At 41.4% G+C, this 25,117-nt stretch overlaps 1 protein-coding gene across 1 annotated transcript; it reads right to left on the bottom strand.

Annotated features, from left to right (window-relative positions):
- Positions 1-217: 217 nt before the first annotated feature.
- Positions 218-15,316, bottom strand: cfdp1 (craniofacial development protein 1). Its single transcript, XM_032524369.1, has 7 exons — positions 14,931-15,316; positions 13,772-13,898; positions 12,572-12,803; positions 10,092-10,201; positions 6,738-6,872; positions 3,260-3,418; positions 218-1,806 (listed from the first exon to the last, which is right to left on the bottom strand). The coding sequence occupies exons 1-7, from the start codon at positions 14,995-14,997 to the stop codon at positions 1,716-1,718; spliced, it is 921 nt and encodes a 306-aa protein (XP_032380260.1). The 5' UTR covers positions 14,998-15,316; the 3' UTR covers positions 218-1,715.
- Positions 15,317-25,117: the final 9,801 nt, after the last annotated feature.

A 25,117-nucleotide genomic window follows, 5' to 3' on the forward strand; every position in this document is an offset into this window, starting at 1 on the left:
TGATGCACGTGAAAGTGTGAGGATAATCTCCTGTCCATAAAAACACAGTGTGTGTGTGTGTGGGGAAAGGTTTAGTATTGAATCAAACGCTGTTTACACACACAGACGGAAGCACAAAATTCCAGGCCCTGTAGAAAGGCATTTTCTATTGGCCCTACAATCGAGATGATTGACATACAAACAGTTCTTTCATACAAAATCAATCAACCAGCAAATGTAAAACCATCCGTTTGTTTATTGAATATCTAATATTTACATGAATAAACAGTCAAACTAACAAGACATCAAATCTCCCCGTTCCTCACCACTCCGCCTGTCTTTGTCCTTGTGATGGTTCCCAGCCCGGACCGATCGGGGGTCAGCGCGGTCCCCCTTTGACATGACAGAGAAGACGCAGTCTGACTGATTCATCTTCTACGGACCGGCGTGACCCCAGGAAGCCTTCACCTGAACGCATGCACACATGTTGGCCTATCCCCAGTGGTCAGCAGGGGGTTTCAGTGGTGCTTTCAAACATATGAGAATGTTCCAATGTAAATGGCATCAACTGTTATTTTCCAACACCACAAAAAGCTTAGAAAACAATATTAAACACTGAAACAATGACAAATCCCACCAACAATGGCACAAGGACCTATTTTACCTTGGCTGTCTTTAGGAGGAGCCCCCACTCCCAGCATCTTGTCTCTATCCGTTTTAAACTATCTTATGATGTTTTCAAAGGGCACCCCTGGGCTCTTTCTAGCCCATCAGCATCATGATGTGTGTGGGGGGCATGTTAGGGGACTATCAGTCGGAGTATTTCCAAAAAGTTGATGCACATTAAAGGCTCCTGACTCGAACAATGCTGCAAATAACGTGACGCTGCTGAAACAGTTTTCTTTCTAGGGCTGTCCTCGACTAACGACATTTCAAATCAATCAACTCTCTTAAAACACATTAGTATATTAGTTGAGTTTCTCTACAAAGAGTCATGCACCACTTGAATGCTTTGCATTTAGCATGAATAAGCGTAAAAAAAGACTAACGGACTAAAGAAATGTCAGTCGACCGGGACCAAAACGACAGGGGTTTTCATCAACATTAGATACCTAGAGTACCTCAAATTCTTTAGCCAAGCAGCTTTGTAGACCTCACTGGATTAATTTAACAATAACTATTTTATTTTCACTTTTAATTTTTGGTTCTGTTTGGGATCAATCCAGCGTGTGGTGTGAGGCTCGGTTCTTGAGTTCAGAATTTTCCAGAAGGCTGGTTGAACAGCGCTGACTGCATTCTTCTGCATAGCAACAGTTGTTAAAGCGAACGAAACCGAGAGAGGACAAACATGATTTCTCAAAGTAAAAAAAGTTAGTGGGTACAAACCGGAATTATTCTTTAAACCTGAAACTAAGTCCTGCTCCTAGACCAGCCAGTCTGTCAGGAAGTAGGACAGGCAAGAGTGACCTCACTTCCCCCAAAATGCCCTTAGTGTGAAGGTTTGAAAGTCTAATTGGTTCTCCAAAGGATGGAAGTACAGGAACACTCAACACCCCATCGCATCACAAACTCAGCCTATTAATACCCCGTCCTGGAATAGACTGGAGCCTCAGCAGTCATTAGAGAGGGAGAGAGATACAGGAGTCTAAACATCTGTTCCAGTGTGTGTGTGTGTGTGTGTGTGTGTGTGTGTGTGTGTGTGTGTGTGTGGTGTGTGTGTGTGTCGACAGTCTGTGTCATTGTTTGATGTTGCTCTGTCGCACTGCTTTTTCTATCTCAAACTGGCGGTGGTCGACACGCTCCAAGAAGTTCTTCCGCTCCACATACCTAAACACACCACACACAGAGAGAGAGAGAGAGAGAGAGAGAGAAGAGAGAGAGAGAGAGAGAGAGAGAGAGAGAGAGAGAGAGAGAGAGAGGAGAGAGAGAGAGGAGAGGAGAGAGAGAGAGGACGAGGGGTTATTAGACCTACTTTTATGATAACATAAACACGCACTGAATATACAATTAAGACCTCTTTCCTACAACTTTTCCTACAAAGAGAGAGAGAGTGTGTGTGTGTGTGTGTGTGTGTGTGTAGTGTAGTTTCTGTCTATAGCGTGATTTCTCCTAAACAGTGGACATGGAGGGAAGCAGTTGCTTCCATTTTCACTGTTTTCCAGCTACTCCTTTAGAATTAAAGACAACCAGAGAAAACCGCTGTTGGTTCTCCGTCTCCGACATTTAGCGGTTGCACAGGTGAATGCTGCTAACTGGCAGTTAGCAGGTCAGCTAGCCTTCCAGCTAACTGCCAGTTAGCACGCCAGCTAGCATGCCAGCGCACATTCCATTTTGACATGCCAGTTTCTGGTGTGACCAGACATACACTGTAGCCATTGCAATTATTAGATATTACATGCTAGACATTACACTTATTAAATCTAAGATGATATGGGATCTTCACATCAGCAGCATTATATTGATTTATTGCTGAGCTCTCACTGCGGACAGCCACACCATTCAAGTACTCTAGAAGATTAGAGACACAGTGAGCTGTAGAGCCCGACTGATTATTGGTTATTTAAAAATCCAATATAAATTGGCCGATATATATTGAAAAAAAATAATCCAGAAACACGTAACAGAACATAAACAGATTTCCCTAACATGAGTTATTAGGGATATATAGTTCTAACTAAAATATTATGATAATAATTAGTTGTATTGTCACAACAGAACAGAGGAATATCACAATATATTAAAGTTCTGATAAATAAAATGTATACAAATACAAATTTAAGATATGAAACTGAAGTCCTTTGAACAAAAACAATAACAAAAAAATAATAATCAGTGTTGCCAACAGGGACGTTGTAGAGCGTCCTCTGGTGGACAGACTATGCTGTATTATCATTTATGTGTCATAAATGCTTCTGATGAATGAAATTCAAAATGATAAATGCAGATACAATGCAGATTGTTTTTTTAACCAGGGCAGCAGTTTTCAGATTACATTATGTGCTTACATAATTGCAATCGGGTTCTCCAATGTTTTCTCAGTTAGTTTTTTTAAATGATATCAGATTAGTAAACAGAATGAGCCTTTGGAACATCGGATGAGTGGTTGCTGATAATGGGCAATGTACATATTGCATTAAAGATCAGCCCCCCCACTCAGATCAGCTGGTATTCTGTCTAGAATGGAGTGGAATAGAAATTTGAAAGTGATCCCAAACTTTGGACCGGTAGCGTACGTCAGGCAGCAAACTGGCCCTGCCCCGGTGGTCTGACTGTCTCTTACCCCTCTCTGCCTCTGTTGTGGATGGCCAGCTCCTCGGTGATGCCCTCCTCTGATTTAAAGGCATCCCAGTCCATCTTAGACTTCTCCAGCGTGCTCATCTTCTGTTTCTTCGCCCCGATGCGACCCAGGATGCCCGACATGCCAGCCGGCCGCTTGGCACTGCGGACACAAGATGGGAGACCTTAGGTGACACGATATCTGTTCCAAGTCCGTACAATCTAAAGAGCCAATGAACAGTCTGTCGTAGGAAATGTTACAAAGCGCACAGGACAAACAGCAGCACTCACTAAGACAGACCGGCTGTGACAAATGTATTCATCAAGTAAGAACAACGTGGAGTTACACTATGTCTAGGCGCTGTTTGGCCGGGCGCGGAGTAAGAGGAGAGAAAGTCGAGGAGAGATTCCACACAGGCACGGCTTTACAGAAGAAATGGGTCACGTAACGCAAAATTGAACCATATCCATATAAACAGCATTGCAGCGGATGCGAGGACATTAGCACCGGTGCGTCCTAGAGGAGCTAACAGCTAACAGACGCTATTAGCCCAGACTAGCACTGCTCACTGCTGTTGTCTGAAAAACAACAGATGGTACAAAGTGTTGGGTTTACTGGTAAACTGGTAAACCTGGAGACCAACTTATGACCGACTGCTATCTGTTGAGTTTTCCTCCCGTTACTCTGTCCTCCGTGACTGTCTACATCTAGAAACTAACCTGCACGGTGCAGGGAACTACTGACTGGCTCATGAGCAGACGGGTTAACCGAGAGGTAGATGGGCTATGCAAAAAACCCGGAGCGTTGTATGAAATGACGCTTTAAAAAAAAGAATCGCTCGATCACGCAAATTTGATCGTGGGAAGTCAAAATCGTGATCGCGATTAAAATTCGATTAATTGTGCAGCCCTAACTCTACCAGAAGTTATTGGAAACAAACACTGTGACTGTGTCTACAGTTTTATTAAGTCAGTCTGAAGTCCCAGTTGGGTTTTCGTGGCGTTCTCTTATAAGTGGAGGCAGATACTTCAGGTATACTGTGTAGAGCAGGAGAGTATATTCAACATTACTAACAATGAATTCATCTATAGACATTATTCATAACCTGAGGTACTGTATGTACTGGGTCCGGATGCGGACCTTGGTCCGGAGTTTGAGAAGCGCTGGTCTAGAGCATATTTTTTTTGAGACTTCCACAACTAGCTGCATCCGCCACGGCAGAAGAAGAGCAGCAGTAGACCTTTGTTGTGCACATGTGACATAACGGGTGACCACAGCAAGTCCATGTTCTTGAAATGTATGTGCGTCTGTGTGGGTCCAAAAAAACCTTCCTCTTATTGGTGGGATTCTTCCTGATTTGATGGGCTAATTTAGAAGACTCACTGCATGTACTGGATAGATTTAATGAGATGGGGTGGAAATGTCACAACAATAAGGAACAGGTGTATTAGCACTTTAGTGCTTCCCATTAATAATAATAATCATAAAATATATATGTATATACTGTATTTTTAAGTAGCTAATTCTTAACATTCTTACTCTTCTGAATCAAATTTTTTGTATACAATATATAGATCGCCTTTATTATTATACTCATGGTCCATAAAACAACAACAACAAAAAAAAGATACAGATACACAAGACAGACACCAATTAAACAAGACAGTTATACCAGTAATCCCATTAGGGGGACTGGTATTGCAAAGCAATGAACCTCTGGTCAATCAGATGTGAAATGACTTACAATATACTGTATACTGCGTGTATTTACATGTACATATATGTATACCGTTTAGAGGGATCTACTTTTGTTTTTCCGCTTGCTTATGACGACAACTTGCTTCTCGTATCACGGCTGATCTTTCACATCACTGCTCTCATTATGGTTTACATTCCGTGGTATACATGAGTTAGTAAGTGCTTCATACAGTATGAAAAGAGTGTCTAGAAAAAAAGCTATTAATCATTTTGTGAAAGCATAACGATGTTCCACTGGAGACCACAGCGCGCTGAGCGTTTCATTTACTGCCGCGCGACTGGATAGAGACTCTGTTAATTACTGTGAACCATTTAGACGCCGGTCATTTTGGTATTCCACAATTACACACACGGCCATGAGAGGCTCATATAGTGGTGCATTTAAATTGCAGTGTGTTGATGCCTGGTTCGCTCACACAGTGAAGCTCAAGCAAAGGCCAAGATTCCAAACTGGATTCACAGTATCAGTCAAAACTCCTGGTTCTCCATCTCTGGAGAACTGTATAAACCTGCTCTGTGTGTACAAGGTTAATGAGGGAGTGGTGCTGATGGCTCTTTCCTGTGTCTCTCCACACACACACACACACACACCACCACACACACACACACACACCACACCACACACACACACACACACACACACACACACACACACACACACACACACACACACACACACACACACACACACACACACACACGGCTGAGATAAATAGGAAATGGCTTGTGGACACACTGTACTTCCTGTCTGTTGAGAGATGATATTCTGTTTCCTGTCTGGGGTTTTGAAGGGAAGATGTGCACAGGGTTTCCTCTAGAATTTTGGGCTGGAGCGCTGAGAGCAGGTGAACGTAAAAAGTTAACGCTACCTGGAAACAGTGTGTAGCTTTTCATTTTAGCATCTCACATCCCACTTTCAGTCTCTCTGACGGTCAGAAACATTGTGCCAAAATATGAACAATAACATCGCTGTCAACGGGCTTATCTGCTAATGTTAGCTACCGACTGTTAGTATGAAAACATCCAGCAAATAGACGGTATCATAGGGAGGTTACCTGACACCGGCGATTTAACGTCACACATTTTACACACAGTTTAACACCAAAACAAAACACTGAGTGGACATCACTAGCTAGGTTTTTCATGTTGCACCCCCACTAATCTGGAAAACGGTTTTAAAACAGTAACGTTAATACAGCGTGTCCCAGGTATACAGTGTCTCCTGCAGCAAGGGGGGGGTGGGGGGGTTAACTGGGGTCTATCGCGGCTTTCGTTGCCTTTTGCCTAAGATTAAGTGAGAAGTAGTACTCTCCCTGTTGTTTACTTGGTTGCCATGACTTCACGAGTGATGGCGTCCTGTCCCTGTTCCAGTTGTTTGGGGAGACAGAGGATGACAGTTGGCTTGAGTTCAGTAGAGCAGGAGGCTCTGCAGAGTCGCGTAATTACGACGGTGTACATAGAGGAAGCCCTGCTGTGCGTCTGCTCTATACCATGGCGGCAGAAATCTTTACCGAGGCGGGCCGCCATCAACATAGTGGAAACACTGTGTGCACATCTCCAACTGATTTCAAATGCCATGGCAAAAAAATATATGAAAAGAACTAGGTAAAGACACACACGGACGCACCATGGAGCTGCTTTGTGGCCAACACATCATTCTAATCCTAACTTGTATATGTCGGAGTGGGGTGTGAATGTTCTGTGCAGAGGTGTGTGTGCGTACCTGGGGCCAGGAGGAGGTGGTTGTTGGGGTGATGAGGCCTTCTCCGTCTCGTCTCCACATCCCTCCCGTTTGGTGCTCTGGCTCTTCAGATAACTCTTAGCTTCCCTGGAGTCTGCTGACACCACTTTTTCCACCCTGGCAGAGGAGACAGACACACAACGTGCTAAACTCTGTATGGAAACGCCGCTACAGAGCACGCTTTCAAACACCTAGTGAATTAGATAGCGCCGATGCTAGCCTGTCACAACACTGACAACACTAGAAACCTCTTGAAAGGGGACTCGGTCCAGCTATCTCCTCTTTAGGCCAGGTCGGAACTGTTTCGTTGTGTTATTGGGAGGGGGGGGGGAAATCACCAGATGCCTCCCGATAAAATATCACCACAATACTTATGCCACGATACGATATTATTGCGATTTAAACATATTGCAATACTCTGTGATATATTGCAATTTATAACTTTTTTTCCCAATTTCAAATGACGTCCCCAAAAGGAAACTTGGTCAACATCGGTTTTATCTAAAAAAAAAAATACATTTCATTTGTTCATATCAGTTACATTTTATTGCTGCAAAATGGGAATGTCAAGCAGACAAAGTGACCAACACATATATAATAAAAGATCCATACTTGGAGCCTGTGTATCGATACAATATTGCCACTGAAAATATCGTGATACTATGCTGTATAGATTTTTTTCCCCCACCCTTATTGTGTTGTTATTAATAGAGCCCGACTGATAGAGGGTTTTAAAGGCTGATACAGAGATGAATATTTTGTATTTATGTGTGTTAACTGATCACACTTTAGCACTGCACTTTGGACACCAATAAAACAAAGTTAGTTGTACACAGCACTCATGGTTGACAGACTTATATACTTATATATTCATTTGCATATTCACCGTACAATGATTGTATACATATAGTGCACTCACTGAGCCATTTTAATGATGTGGTGCAGACACCCAGGGCCAGCAGCGCAGCATTTCTCTCACCCTTATTGTTGTCTTGTTTTTAGGTTTTATTCTTATTTAACCTTCATCCTACCTGAACTTCCTCCTGTGCTTCCTTCTCACTGCTGAGACCCCCGCAGCACTGTTTAGTATCCTATTATGCTTTAAATTACATACACATGCACATAAATCAGAGTCAAATTAAATGCATATCCCTATAGTTCTCTATCAGTGGAAGCCCACCGGATATTTACAGATTCTTTGGCTGATTTCCCTCAAGGGTTTATTTAACCTTTATCATCCTCATTATGAGCATTGAGAGGAAATCTGCTTAGGGATGCATAAAACTGTTTGATTAGGCCTGGAAGAAACTGATACAGCACTTTATTATACCAAGTAAACTAGTATATATTAGAGCCCGACCGGTAAATGATTTTTAAGGCTGATAAATTCAAAATCTGATATTCCAATATATATCGGCCGATGTATCGGCATATTGGATTTTTAAATAACCAAATATTTGTATTGGTCTCTAAAATCCTTTATCCGTCGGGATCTATACTAAACTATGCAAACAGGACACACACGCACACGTGCACATGCACAAACACAGGTCAATATAGGGTTATATATGGAGGCAACAACAGGAACAACCGCCTCATCCTCTGGGAAACATCGGCGCTGCACAGACTCCACAACCACTTGCATCCATCATGGCGGCACTGAAAGCCTTTCCCTGTTATGTATGCTCAGTACATGCAGCCATAATTACACAGAGCACACACTGAGGGGCGAGTCTCATCCCGGGCAGGAGAAAGATATCCGAGTCCCGAGGACAAAAAATTGAAAAGACGCAACAGGGCAACAGCTGGCTCGCCTGGATGCGCTCTACTATTCAGAACCAATTGCCACCATCATTGAAAAATCAATGTTGAGACAAAAACTGTCTACAATGCTCCCATCACACATTAGAGCCAGCGGCAGCATTTAGGCTACCACCATCCTCGTTAGACTAATCTTATGCTTTCTGTAATTACAGAGCGCACAGCTGCATGCATAACCAATTGGATGAATTATAGCCAGGACCATATCTGCTTTCTCAATAAAGACCACTCAGACATACACTTTTAGGATGGGGCATCACTTACTCCACATAACTAGCATCATCCTGTCAGGCTGCAGGGGCGTAGCAGTCTGTGTGATGTACAGCACCCTCATCCTACACAGGAATAATTAGACGGCTTTTATGGGCAACACTCGGCCGTTTGTGTGTGATAACTCCTCGGGTTCTGTTTGACACGTAACTCAAGTTATTACCGCCCTAGAGGCAGAACTAAATAGGGGGAAGCAGCGTTCTTATGCACCACACATCTGGAACAAACTCCCAGAAAATTGCAAGTCATTTAAATCAAGGCTGAAGAACTTTCTTTTTGATGCTGCCTTTCTTTGAATAATTGTTCATGTCTTATACTGCACTGTAACTTTTATTCTAGTATTTCATCTGTTTTCATATTTTCAACCATTACTGAAGTTACAGTAATAGTTGAAAATTGGAACTGTGTGACAATCTATGTAATCATGTAATGAGTAGCTCAGTCCGCAGGGAGTTGAGTTGGAAACCAGTGGGTTGCTGGTTCAAATCCCCATATGGACCAAAGTATGAATTGATTCATCTTTGCAGCTCTAATCAGCGTGTTGTTCATTCCGTCCGCTCATAGACTGTCATGAACATATTCAGATTTACCATCGGCCTCAGCAGTGTTTAAGGTTTAAATCTGATTCAGACAGCATTTATTGCCATACTAAGTTAACTATTAAATGAATCACATTCTGACAATCAATTATTGATCTGAGCCAAAAAGTAAAACATCTGTGATGTTGAATGTAATTACGTTCTAGTTTTTTTTCTCCTGTGTGACAAGGAACTGAATGTCTTCGAGTTGTGGACAAAACGAGACACCTGAGGACGTCATCTTGGGCGTTTTGGGAAACGCCGATCCACATTTTTCATCTTTTTTTGATGACCAAACAAGTAATCCATACATCCAGAAAATAATATCCACCATGAAAATGATTGTTCATTCAGCCCTACTGTTGATGATTGTGATTTTAGAACGTGTGTGTGTGTGTGGCACCATCTACTGCTCAATGTGAAAATGGATCATACACGTTTGGATATGGTGATTACTGTATCTGCTACATTATATTTCCAGCGGATTTCACCTTGACTGTGAGCTTGAAAGCTCTGATTTTATTTTTACCAAAGTAAATGATTTGATCCATCTTAGTGTTGCCTGTCTTTAAAAAAAAAACTAAAAAATGATCTCGGGGGGAAAAAAACATTTTTTTTTACAGTCAGCAAACTGTCAGCAAATGTGTGTGATGGTCCAGAGGCATACCTAACTTCTTCTCCAGCGAAGTCAAACACTTGTGTGATGGTGACTTTAGAAGGCTCTGATGCTTTTGTTTCTGAACTCAAAGGAGCAACCTTCAATACTGAGGATTCATCCTGAGGATAAAAACAAAAGAATCAGTCGGAGGGAGAGACAAGGATGACAGACACACACAGAAAACACGCTGGCTATATGCTATATGGTTAATCCACTTGATTTATCGTGAGTTGTATCCCGGGTCAGGGGCCGGAGGAACGTGGGTCCAACCAACAAACAGCCATTTTGTTTTACCCTTTACTGTCTGGGTTCTGAACATGGTGTACTGTGAATATTTCAGGTTCATCGCCTAAAAGCACCGTTAAAACGATTGGTTTAGGACAGGGTTGTCAAACTTTTGGAATAAATATAAGTTTGTGGGCCACATACAGCCCAATTTGATATCAAGTGGGTTGGACCAGTAGTCTTAAGATTTAACTTTGAGCGTTGTTCTGGGGACTCTGTACTCTGTATTTACTCTGCACAAGAGGCGGGACCAACTGGACTCTGAACCCGATTGGATACTCCTTCACCCGATTAGACCAACAATCCAGGTGACGTAGCAGCGTCAAAATTGTTAATGGAAGCAGGACAGATATACGTACAGGTTTCCAGACTGAGCTGCAGGGGGAAATCAAATTGCTGGCAGCGTGGGGGAGGGGGGGGGTTTACCCAGTCTGTGGGACCAGTAAAACCACCGCATAATAACCAATAAATAACAACGCTTCCATATGTCCTCAATTTCCTCCAAATGGCATGAACAGCCTGAGATATCATAAGACATACAAGTGTAATTTCATCAATATGTCCGATTTGATCTGTATACTGGTCTACTGTTCAGAATAGAAAAAAGAAATAAGTCTGATAGTGGTGCAGAATATTATATTCCTGAAATGTGCTGTAAACAAACCAAGCAGTGGGAAGAAATGGGAACACTGTTCTCCGTTTTGACAAAAAAACTGCATGAACCAACAGTAGCCTACGATTGACAGTGTGTAGCCTGAAGCTGACGTACCCACGTGGGATCTGGACCAGTGTATCCTGCATAGGGCCGGCTACTCTTATAGAGCTCAACAGTGTGGTTCCGGAAGAAAAAACTCACAATTTTGTGATGTTTTGTTTAGTAATATCCGCCGATATGGCTGTTTGTAGTAGACTGGGATCTCCACCAGGAGGCAGCAGTGTAACCAGCTTTATAATGGTGCATTACTGTTTCATAAACCTATGAATCAGAATCTGATTGCCTTTTCCTACATCAAATTAGCACATTTATTAGGGGTGTTGAAATGAGTCATTGCATCGATGCATCGCGATGCAGACATGGACGATTCTGCATTGATGCAGCGACAGATCCTAATCAATTATTCCGGTCGCTGCTTTTTTTGTTTCTGCCTTTAGTCTGCTGTGTTCAGACTCCGCTACGTTCAGGTAGGGTCGTTTTTAAAAGCAGATGGAACGGGGAGTTCATATACAGTATATCTGACTGGTTTAATTTGGTAGTGAACACCATGTGCAGCAATAAATAAATAAATAATAATATAGAGGAGGGGATATCAAATCAACAGCAGGATAATCATAACCAAATTAAACAGTGAAGATTTACACCCCTACCCTATGTGAGAGTTTTCCAACTGGAAAATCTGCTGGTGATGGATAGACTTCCTTTTCCATTGCAAGTAGACAAGTATGCGTATGAATTTTTCATCTGGTGAGCCACATTCAAAGTCAAGAAGGCACCGGAAAACGGGTGTTATCTTTTCCTGACACAGCTCACAGTGCTCAAAACTCCGCTGTACTGTTCTTATTATACTTACTTATACTATTACACTTATATTATTATTATTATTATCCCAGTGCTGTATGTTCAAGTGATATCTTTGCTTCTAAACTTGCAGTTGCTTAATCTGGCTTAATTTCAGATTGACAGTTTTTGAGAGGGGAATTGACACACTCCCCAGACGGGCGGGGGGGGGGGGGGTTCCTGAGCATCATGCAGAGGATGACAGCTAGGAATAGGCCCCAAAACGACTAGTTATCGTTGCTTGTGTCACTATCTGTCATGTGGTTGCTGCCTTTTTTCCTCCCACTCTGCTGAGAGCTTAACCTGGCCATGCTCTGCTGGGTGATGACTCTCAAAATATTCTTTTGTTTGCTGTAGCATGTCATTTTATGATGTTACGATATCTAAAATAGAAGATATCTAGCCTCATATATCGATGTCGATATAATATCCATATATTGCCCAGCCCTTCTTTCACTGTGGAGCTCTATTAAGACAGCACGCCGCCCAGTGGGAATGGGAATATTGAAACATTGGAATTATTTCACTGCAAATTTCACACTTTTCTAAGTCATCCTGGGTTGGATTGAGCCCCGTTCTGGGGCCCCAGGGCCGTATGTCTGACCCCACTGTTCAGAACCCAGCACCGCCTTCCTGTGGAACATATTACCTTTGGTGCGGTGGTGGACTGCGAGGCAGGTGGGGGGTCTTTGGGTCTGGATCCAACGTCGGACAGGAAACTCGCCCACAGGTCATCGGATTTCTTCTTCTGGCTGTCATCGTCCTCCTGCCGTCCCCCGGGGACTTGTTGTTGCACCTCGTCCTGCGCCGCCTGCGCTTCGTCCGCTCCACCGCCGTCCTTCTCTTCCCCGTCTACTTTCAGAACTCCTTTCTTCCTCTTTCTGTGGATTTAATCAAAGATACCAGAATAAAGGCCGTCACTATTCGGATCTATTTTTATATACCTAATTAAGGTATTAAGATTAGATTTATTAAATGTGTCGGTGAAGAAAAATAAAAACACACTGGATTTTATACACTGAAACATAGTGGATATATAAATTTTATTTTTAAATCTATTGTATCGAATTTCTTTGGCAGACAATTTTGAAATTGATTCTTTTGTCTAGAATCAAAATCTTTTACTTTTCTTTTACCAACGATTGACCAAAATATTTTCTGTGTATATGTCACTGCCAACATCATATCAGTTTCCAGCAAAAACAGAGGGAAATCAGAAAAAGCTGAAATATTCTGTGATATATTGCAATGTATTACCTTTTTTTCCAACTTCATATTTTTCCCCAATTTCAAATTAAGTCCCCAAAACGAAACTTCATAAACATCATAAAAAGATACATTTTTCTGTTCGCTCATCACACTTCAATTTTATAGCTGCAAAATTTCAAAGTCAAAGTCAAAGTCCACTTTATTGTCAATTTCTTCACATGTCAAAGCATACAAAGAAATCGAAATTGCGTTTCCCTCTATCCCACGGTGACAACAAGACATTTTTAACCAATTAGGTCCCCAGACAAACATAACATTCAAGTAAACAATATAAAAAGTAAAAATAAGAAGATATATACAATGAGGAACATAAGTGCAGCAAAATTTGAGTTAAAAAATGTGCAGTCATGCATAGAGTCGACAGTCAATGTAATGTGCAAAAGTCCGGCGGTAAAATGGGATTGTCAAGAAACTTGCACGAAGTTGTATCATTTGGTAATAACTGATGGTCTGTCAGTGTCGATGTCAGTGCATCGATGCGGGTTCCAGGTCCGCATTGCGACTTAATGATTAATATCCTCAGTCCTAATATAGGTGTGATACTATTTCAATTCAAATGATATTCCTTCAAGCGTCTCACCTCACGCTGATGTCCTTTTTCTTCCTCTTCTTCTTGCTGCCGTTGTCAGGGTGCGGCACATCGTCGCCCTCGTGGAGGGGCTCCTCCTTTTCACACTCGTTGATGTCATCCTCGCTGAGGTTATCATCTGCAGAGAAGGACAACATGACTACGTTGACATGCACACAATATGAAGGTGTTTGCCCTAATTGCAAAAAAAGACGGAATACCTAATACCGGCCCGCCAATGTATAGGTCAAGCTCTTTCCAAAATTTCCAAACTATTTTTTTCCAATCCTGTTTACATGACCTGAATCAAATTTGGAATATTGTCATATTTGGGAATTATCGTGGAATATTGGTGTGCAGGTAAACATAGTCACAATGAATACGCAGAGATCAACTGAATAACAGACCATTAGTTGCAGATATTGTATAGTTGTATACACTGTACAATGTTGAATCCTACTGTCATTACAGCGTAAAACAAAAGTTACGAATGTATCTACGGCTCCATGAAACCCGAATGAGGGGCGGTGCTTAAAGCCATAAAGCACTGAATATTCCCTAGCGCATGCGCAGTTCGAGAATGTATACCAACACTATCAATGTGACCCTGGATGACCCGGGGGAGACTTCTGGTTTCATCAGGGGCTCTGTTCCAGATCTGTGTGGGGACTTATGATGTGGGGGGTCCTCCCACAGACAATTTTTAGAGTTAAACATTTAAATTTCCTGCATTCAGGTGAATTTGAATGCACCTATTTCTACCTTTTTCTGAATCAATTTATGCTGGAAATATCTTTATGCAAAGAAAAACATAGGGGACAATTCAAACAAAAACATAATGGCAGCAAGATCTGGATTTGAAAAAACAATATATATTTTAAAAAGATTTTTCAAATGTGTCGAATATCCAACGTCCAATATAAAACCAACTTTACCAAGGTGTTACCATAACGAGTATTCTACAATGTAATCTCAGCTAGTTCATCATGTGTAATGCTAACCTAAGGTTAGTCATATTAATAATATTATGTGACATATGCTTTTATTAAGCTACAACACTAACGTACACCCACGAGAAGTAACGCTAGCCTGCCATTACTCTCCACGCGACGAGTCCTTTGAACTGTCGTTACTTAGCGACGCGCTGCTTTCAAACGCCCTCCGTCCTCACCTGACGGGACGTAGTCGGCGTCTTCATTAGACGAATATCCGTCAGAGTCGTAGTCGGAGTAGTTCATCGTTTTGGGGGAGAGCCTTCAGACCATCAGAGAGGAAAAGGAACTGGGCTAACGCTACAAGGCGCCGCCGCCTGTGTGTTTCTTCCCAACGTTAGCTTAAATACTGCTCTCACAACATTACAAACGGTCCGCCGACTGGCTTCAAACGCCTCCTTACTAACAAAAATATAGCTGAACAAGTGTTGCTCTTTTAAGTCAGTAATAAATAAAATCTAATCCAGTGTGCGAAATGTAGAAAACGGTGTACTAGTGTAGCGTTTTTTTGTTGTTGCATGAAGGACTTCCTGTGGCGGCGACGGCAAGCTCAAAGGCTCAGAAACTACAGTTCGCTTTTTGCGTCAATCTTCTGTGGTGTTAAGATAATAATGTTACGATGATGTTAAGATACACTAGCGCCATCTATATGACTGGAGGATAGGTTAGGGTATCTACAACCTGTTTGTTTTTAATAATATTTATAGTCAAGATCATTCCTATTACAAAACAAGAATGGGACACTGAATCATCAAATATAACATACGTAATATAAAAAGTCTTCTTTCTTCCAATATACAGAAGTATAGGGGACATTTTATCAGGCATACTATCAAACAATACGTAACCTATGAAAAGATATTTAGCGAGGCACAGCCTGGGTAATGACTTCTTATACGTTATAACAAAAGATGAAACTAAAAGTTTTGCAGAAATTGTATGGCTTGCATGCTTTTTTTTTTTTTTTTTTTACAATTTTCAAAGTATTTTATTCTGAATAGGAGAACGTAATAACTCATAGATATCAGCATGAAACTTCCCCAGTTGATTGAAACTATCTTTTGTATTACAAGTTTTCCCACATTTTGTGTCTAAATACGGAAATGGAGCATTATCTTGTTAAATATGTGCTAATTTGCATACATTAGTAAACATTGTAAAAAGCCAAGTTCAAAATGTGTGTTTTATTTTGTTGACTTAACAATAAATGTAGCAAAGTAGACACAGTTCTTGTTTTACGTACTTGTTTTGAACCCCTGAACGGTTATTGGTGTGGTTGTCTTTCATATTTGTCAAATCTACAGTACCTCTTGTAAACATTGGGGGGGCTTCCCCCCCCCCCCTAAAAGAGAATCTACGCCTATGAATATGTGTGGATGGTGAATAGTAATATAAATACAGTCCATTTAGAGTGATAGGCCGAGAGAGTCTCAGTTGGTGTAGAGGTTCAGGACCAGCAGAGGATGCTGTTTGGTTAGCTGTGAGACCTCGGTGGAAACACACACATCTGCTTTAGTGAGCGTTATCTCACACACACACACACGTTCTTTAGCGTAGTTATAGGGATAATTTTCGTGATCACTTTATCTGCAGATTATTTTCCTGATCATTTCGTCCAAAATTTGACCCGTGATGTCAGGGAACTTCAAAAAATGACCAGCTCAATGTCCTAGAGCCCAAAGTGAGCTCACCCAACCCTGTACACACTGTGCTCAGTATTCCGCTGCTGAATGGCCATCTCTGTCCGTCCATAGATATTAACATTATAGGCTTTTATATAGAAATCTCTCCTTGGGCTGGTTCCTCCAAAGTCCAAAATCAGTAGGTAACAGCTATACAGCTACTCAACACATATTGGTCCCCAAGGTTAGCAGAACAAGGCAAAAACGCTCAATTAGTGTAGTACTGGTACTACTGTTGTTCTCTGCCCTATGTCAGGATGTCCGTCACGTTGAGATCATGACAGTATAAAGCAGGGGAGATAATCTCAATTTTTCTAGGAGCCACCATGGCACATGGGAATCACATAAAGGGCTAGACATGTGTAGTTTACTGACGTGTTTTTTATAAGAGAAAAAGTCAAATGTTTGGGTTTTAAGTTTTAATCTTTTATTTCCATTGGTATTTTATTTGTTTTTGCTATGCTTTAACAAATGTTGATCACGTGAAGCACTTTGTGACTTTGTCTGTAAAAGGTGCTAGTTCAAATAAACTTATTATTACATGATATTTTTTTGACTGTAATATTCATGTGTCATAAAGCTTTCTCACCTACAGTTTGGACCTCATAAAGCCCCAATAAAGTTGGCAGAAAATGTCTTAAGTCATCATAGAAAAAAGTAACAAAAACGTTGAACAAGGCAACAAAAAAATAGAAAAAAGACCAGAAAAAATGACAAAATTGTCCTGAAAAGAGTGGAAAATGGCAGAACAAGCGACAAAAACATTGGAAAAAGCGCATTAAACGTGGGAAATGGTGGAAAACTAGGCAGGCCAAAAGCTCTAGTTCCATGTTGGACATGTTGCTGATGTGGACTTGAAAAGTTCATCTGCACCCGGGTCCACAGACGAATATATCCATACTCCACAGCAATGGAAGATAAACGTAATACTGCCGTGAATTCTTATGAAAACTTGACTTGACATTTGGCGTGCGCGTGTTATGAGTCACACAATGAATGATTTTGCTTGTTATACAGGATTCAGTTACTGGTCGTGACTCATGCTGATCAGTCCAGGACACAACACGACCACCGATGGGGAACAGGAGAGAGGGGGTTTGAACCAGCCCCCCCGGGAAGTTTGCTTTGAAGCTAATTGGACATAGCAACCAAACAGTAGAACAAGTCCCTGGCCCGTCACGTGATGCCCTCTGGACCAAAAAGACTTTTCCCCCTCCACTTACATGGAGACAGAGACATCTGTAAATCAGTGGATACTTCTTCTTTAGTGTTACAACTCTCACGAAATGACAGAATTTGCTCCATCTGTTCTGAAAATTATGGTAAGTCGCAGAATTGAATCATTCAATCCCCATACTGCTCATGTTAGAAGGGCCAGCCCAGGAAAATGTGTTTGTGGTTAAGGTTTTATAATGGGCATTTTAGTCTTGCAGTGCCAGACCTTCCTTCGCAGTGCCAGACCTTCCTTCGCAGTGCTGTGGAGGAAGGTCTAGCGATGCAAGACTAAAACACATTGCTGGTTCTATGGCATCAGTATCTTGGATAGTTGTCACGGAAACAATAACTGGTCATTGACAAGAGCTTGGGAAGATCAGCAGAACAGGGACAGAACTCTGATCCAATGGAAATCACAATTGTCAGATTGATAGCACTTTAGCCCAATGGATTTGGGAAGGGGGGGGAACGGTATACTCTAAATATATATATATAGATATGTACATATCTATATATATATATCTATAAATATATATGTAGATATATACATATACAAAAATATTAAAATGGGAATATTAAAATATGTTAAAATGGGAATAATACCATTTAAGAATTCTTAATACTCCAAAAATCCCAGACTAGTGTTTTAGGATCACATACTGTTAGTTGTTGCAGACATTATTTAGGTTGTTAACTAATTTTGAATTAATCTTCCAAACAAAAGTCTTGGAACAGTGGCCCATTTTGATTTAAAGGAAGAACACAGGCAGCGTATTAGACGGTAAAGATCATAAGGAGCGAAGAGAGAGTCCCCACAAAGAGAGGCAGCCATTACACCTTCTCTTCCCAAATAACCCATAATTGCCATGTTACGATGTAATGTGTTTAGATGGCTGGCGTGCGGCTCCATTTGAAGATGACCTAAATGACGGGTGATTAAGTGTAATTTGCACATATTATTAACAGCGGGAGGTGACAGAGTGGTGCTCCTCATCGGCTGGGTTTAGTGAAGAGGACAGCCAATTAGCTCTGTGATCAAATACACAAACCAAGAAAAAGTACTAGATGTTTAGTGTTGTTTGATTGCGATGACCGTTAGCCGAGAGAAAGCTCAGTGATCAAACCCTCTGGATCTGATATTTTATTTTACGACGTCACCAACAGTGATGCTGAGAAACTCTAACAATTAAAATCAACACATTATGGTCCAATTTTATTTATACTCAGCTCAGAGTAATGACATAACACAAGAATGGAAAGAGAAAAAACAGTTTCAGTGTAAGAACCAAATGGGGAACATCCATGAGTATTGAATAGACAATAATGTATTTTTAAGACAAATTGAAAGGGTTCAAATGAAAATGATTGTTCAGAGTTAACTTTATCAACAACAAAAAAATACAGCCGAAAAGAATACTTGGGAACATAATTAAAATATGAACAGGTTTTTCTCGTGTTGCAGCTGTGCAGACGGAGGAAAGAGGAGAATTTATTTTGGAAGACACAAAGACGATGAGGACATGTGAACACTTACACAATACCCGGACCTGAGGTGGCCCCCGGTCCCACTGAGGATGAAACCGCTCAGGGACGGCTGCTCGTCATCCAACAGAAATAGAATTTTAATCTGAAATTTCTGCTGTTTTCCCTGTTTTTGCTTTTGTGTGTGACGGTGAAAGACTTAAAACCTCTGTTGGATTCTGTGTGTGTGGATCTCAGGATGGTCCCAGCCTCTCTAAATGCTAATGACGTGTGCAGGTGAGTGATCCAGAGAGCCCAGCTTTGGACCAGCAGGGGAGCACAGGGAATATAATTGACCTACAGATAGTCAGCCCTCCTCATTCACTGCAGAATAATCACAGGTTCTAGGAGTTGTCTAGGAGTTGGATTACCTGAGGAGACCTTCCCTGTGTGCCATATGTGTCCAAATTCCACATAAGGAGGCAGGTTGATGGGTCAAACAAACACAGGACTTTCACCCATGAGCGCAGGATTCAGGTCCTGTTTTAAAAGAAAAGTAAATGTCCATTTTGAACCCAAACCACCAAGTCGTTTTGGTGCTTAAACACGACCAACCTGCAACTGTTACGTTCCCAGGATACCCGGGACGCCATCCATTTAACTGGATTTCTGGAAAGGAGCAATACAGATCCCCCGCCCCCTCCCCCCCGCCCTCTCTTCCCAAATCCATTGGGCTAAAGTGCTGTCAATCTGACAATTGTTCCATTGGATCAGAGTTCTGTCCCTGTTCTGCCGATCATCCCAAGCTCTTGTCAATGACCAATTCATGTTTCTATCCAAAATCCTGATACCATAGAACCAACAACCATCAAAGCCTTGCATTGCTAGACCTTCCTCCACAGCGCCGCGGATGAAGGTCTGGCAATGCAAGACTAAAAACGCACATTATGTAACATTAACAAAGGGCAGTGGGGAAAGTCACGATGGCAGACTGAGTCTTTAGAAAACGGGATTTGTATTCCGATGCACAATTTGGTTAAAAAGAAAACAAGTGAAAAAATTAATAATGACCGTGATGTTTCATCTCGCGGAATTACATTAGGTTTTCCTTAGATTTCCTCTATTTCTAATCAGATTTTCTATGAATTCCTCCTGTATCTTCCTGTTCGGCCGTCCGTTCACGTTTATTGTCCCCAAGGGGAAATTATGTCGCAGCAGAAATCACATGGTATTTAAAACAACATTAGGACAGACAAGACAAGGAAGAAGAAAACCATAGCATGTATACTGGGACCATTGCCACTCACAACATAGACCAAAGCACCACGGGGAGTTCCAGACCAGCTGGGAGAAAAACAAATAAAAATAAACCAAATATAACGTAAATTTGTGCCAGAGTCAAAAAGTTAGATTCTAATCTCAAAAAATCTCTGACATCTCTCCATTGAGTGCTTGTATAGGTACTGAGCATGTGTGTGTGTAATTCAGGCCATGTGTGTAATGTGTGTAACAACAACAGAGTGTAAATTGTAATTTTCCTTAAAGTATACATCATTATAATTATTATGTTAAAAAAAAAGGTAAAATCAGTGATAATCATCCTTAATTGCTTTGATGGACCCGATTCCTGGTTTCAAGAATGTCATGTTATTGTTGTGTAATGACAATTTACTGTCATCTTGTTTAAACTGCTTTAAGACATTGAAAACCCTCTGCGAAATGGATTTCTCTTTTTCTGGCGTCTGTCAGGGCTGGCGTGTAATTTCCTTATAAATAAAACTGATTCCAGCCCTGACATGCTCCGTGTCCTGCTGAGGCTGTCCCATTGTGGCCGTCTCTCCAGCTACCTTTTCCTGGATCTGTGAATGATGCTGAATTAGCTCACTAGCCACATCATTTTCTCTTTCTTCTCAGCAAGACCTCTGTTCCTTCTCAAAGAACAGACCTACTGCTACCGCCTCTCCTTTGATGATGAGGACAGACAGACTCATATGAAAGCCCCCCCCCACCCATAAACTCTCCCTTCTTGGTAATTGGGAATGTGGGGAGGGGAAAAAAAACGATGGCTTTTCCTCAGTTTCCCTCTCCCTGAACGTAAACGTAAGGGTGTGTTTATGAAGTGCCCGTTACCTTCCTGACCACGGGTCATTAGTAGAGATGGTCCGATTCCCTTTTTTCATTCCCATGACCGTTTTAGTTACCTGAACTTGCGATCCGATACCAGTGTGTCAATTATTTGATTATGTTCTAACAGTTGTATACTATCCCTGCATGGATGTGATAGGATTGTAATCATAGTTGATATTCTCAATGTAAAACAGGAAAAAAAACCGCCACAGAACTTTCCTTTATTATCCAGTCTGACATTTATAACTGAAAAAGAACATAAATAAACTACTTTTAAGTAGATTTTCTTCAGGGCTAAATTATGTATCAGATGGGCGTAAGCAGCAGCATTTTAGGCGGTATCAGAAGCTTTTCCGATCCTGGTATCGGAACATCTCTAGTCATTTGTCTCACTATGCTCATTTTTGGATGTTACCAGGACCTGGAGGTCCTGATCCTTTGTGTGGAAGACTGATGAATTCCTCACCCACTAAGTAATTCAAAACCTGATTTGAAGACATGGATCCAGACAGGTCAATAGTTTACATGGTACAAGATCTACTCCTACCTGTCACTCTAACCCAATTCAGCCCTCCCCAGCAGTCTGTGTTGACAGCGGTGGACCAAGATTGAGGCAAAGCAGAGCAGGATGATCAGGTTCAGAGCACCAACGCAACACTCCGACCGATTGTAACTTAATTCATCCAGCTCCACAAGGATGTGGCATCCAGACACATACAGATAACCAACAACATCACGTCAGCCACAAGACAGAGGAGGCGCTACATTAGAAGTTTGTTCTCAGTCTGGCTGAGCAAGAAATCAAAGGCCAAATCAATGATTCAAATATAAACCAAAGGGTGAAGGGTTATTTTGATTTTCTTTCAATGTGGACCCTATTTTCCCATGCATTGGTGTCTAAGTGACTAAAAGTAAAGACTAATATCCTTTTAGTTTAACATGAAACAGCCCCGATATCACCATGACCAAAACCACCAGACTCCGTGTAAATAATCACTACTTTTAGCGTGCATAGAGCTGCATATCTCCACCAAACTCCATGGAAATGATCTGTACTTTTAGTGTGTATAGAGCAGCACATCTCCACCAGACTCCATGTAAATAATCACTACTTTTACCATGTATAGAGCAGCATATCTCCACCAGACTCCATGTAAATAATCACTACTTTTACCATGTATAGAGCAGCATATCTCCACCAGACTCCATGTAAATAATCTGTACTTTTAGCGTGTATAGAGCCAGCATATCTCCACCAGACTCCATGGAAATAATCTGTACTTTTAGCGTGTATGGAGCCAGCATTTCTCCACCAGACTCCATGGAAATAATCTGTACTTTTAGCGTGTATGGAGCCAGCATTTCTCCACCAGACTCCATGGAAATAATCTGTACTTTTAGCGTGTATGGAGCCAGCATTTCTCCACCAGACTCCATGGAAATAATCTGTACTTTTAGCATGTATGGAGCCCATGTCTCTACATCTAAATGGGTGAATTAAGAGTTTATTCCAACCAGAACAGAGTGGTGATTGTTGGAACAGTGGAAAAATTAACCCGTGTGAAGTAAAGTCAATGCATGTGTGAGTTTAGAGTGGTTATGGCTTTTGGGAAGAAATTCTTCCAGATTTCACTCATTTAGGCCGGATATCTGTTGCCTTGGGCCTCCTTTGTGTTGGCGGTCTAACCTCTGGTGGATTTCTGAGGACTATGGTTACCTGGTCCTCAGATCTCTGCAGGGTAAATCCAGACCTTCTTCCATCGCATTTTGGAAGAGGATCTGGCAAAACAAAACTATATATGGGGTAAATATGTGTGTATTGATGTTTGGATGTCATGGTACGTGTTTGGTGAACCTTTGTAGGGTGGAATGGATTATTTGTGGCAATTATTATTGTGAGATAAATACATAAAAAACAAAATTAGACCAGAACAAAAAAGTAAAAATGAAACAAAACATTGCAATCCATAAATTTTAACACAACGGATATTTGAACTGTATCAGCACGTCACATTTGACACGTGCTGGGAGTGAGAATGTGTTGCCAACCGATAAATAGAAAAACATTTATTGAGACACGTCTCCTGCATGAAAGTCAGATACACTACCCCCCCCCCCCCCATCCCCTTCCAAAGACTTTCTTTGCAGCTCGCTACATGGAGGCTGTACTTCCTGTTTGGCGCTAAGCGTTGGGACATAGTGTGCATTGTGAGGTTCAGAATTGGACACTGGCCTGCATGGCGAGCTCATTCTCCTCTTTCTTTTGTTCACCTTCTCCACTTTTTTTCATCTACTCTGCCGTCTCGTCTTTGTTCTCCTTTCATTCCCTCTTTTCCTTTGTTCCTTCATGCCTCTCGTTTGACATGTTACACTCCCTTCCATTTCCCCTTGTATCATGTCTCACGGTGTCTCTGCTCCATCATCCCCATCCGGTGCCATGACTCTGGGCTAATTTCTGACAGCAGTGACCGTCATTGCAGCCGGTACCGGTAAATCCTCAGGCGGGTCAGTGTGTCATCACAGAGGGAAGGTGCAACATGAAATGGACTCCTACCTCTCTGCTGTACTCTTCACCTGCGGCTGCATTAACCGACCACATGGCTTTGTTGGGACCTGCGAAGGGAAGATGTACAACACATACCAATATATTTTGTATGCTTTTCCCCCTACAAACATTTTTAGATGCCTTTTATTAGTGTGTTTTTCTTGCTTTTGGCTTCTAAATGGGTTCTAATAACCCTCAAATATAACAACAATACTAATAAATCAATGTTATTAATATAGTGTCTATCATACAGACATACATACACGCACACCTGGACTTAAATTCACACCTAGTCACTTTATCACTTTATCACTTCAATACTGGACTCAACACTGACTCTTTAATGATAATTTATGGTCTTTTCTTTGTTTATTTGACAAATGTTCTTATTGTTGTTATTTTGTTGTCTTTATACTGTCTTTTTTATCTATTTTTTAATTTCTTTTTCTCTTGCTAAAACTGCTGCTGGGATTTTCAATTTCCTTGCGGGAGTCATCCCAAAAGGATCAATAAAGAGAAGTCGAAGTCTAAGTATATTACTGTTGAGAAGAGTGTGAGCTTTTGTTTCTGTTTCTGCGTCTGAAGCTCAACCATAATATAAATGACATTGAAGTGTAACCATAATATAAGTAATATTGAAAAAGTAAGTACTTGTAATGGAAAAATATGAGTACAGATAATAAAAATATACATAGAGCCATGGTGCATGGTGGGTAATTGAAACAGGAAGAGAAGCTACAACATTATCAGGTGGTGCAGGTGTTGGAGAGCCTGAAACGATATATACTATATACATACAACTCAACATGCATATTGTTAAGTTTCCCATACAGTTGCTACCCTCTGAAACGCAGACAGATATTGTCGCGGGTCACTTTAAATATTCAGTCATGCCGTTAATACGCAGACACTTCTTAAAGTACACGCCACTGCTTTAAAATTGTTTTCAAAAATGCAACCTGTCTTTCCATAAAACAATATCCCAGTCCCTCAGGATGAGCCGCAGACATCACTGCCAGCTCTTCTCACATTTCCACTGTCATTTATGAGCTACGTGCCGTTCAACATCACCCAATAGCTCGCAAACATAACTCCCCCCCTGCCCCCCCACCCCCCCGTTCCAGCCATTGTGCTCTCTGTGCTCACTGTGCTCCGATCCAGCCAAGCACCGTATGATTTCCCTCATTTCAAGAGCTTGGTAATTGTGTGTGAGGATGTTTAATGTGTTTGCTTTGCAGAGATGTGCCCGAGGACCAAAAAAAAACTGAATGTTATTGCAATTGGTTATTAGTTTCGTGGCCTGATGAGCTCCCAGTGGTGCCCAGGGAATCCTGGT

Source organism: Etheostoma spectabile, chromosome 8, assembly GCF_008692095.1.
Source record: "Etheostoma spectabile isolate EspeVRDwgs_2016 chromosome 8, UIUC_Espe_1.0, whole genome shotgun sequence".
Classification (NCBI taxonomy): domain Eukaryota; kingdom Metazoa; phylum Chordata; class Actinopteri; order Perciformes; family Percidae; genus Etheostoma; species Etheostoma spectabile.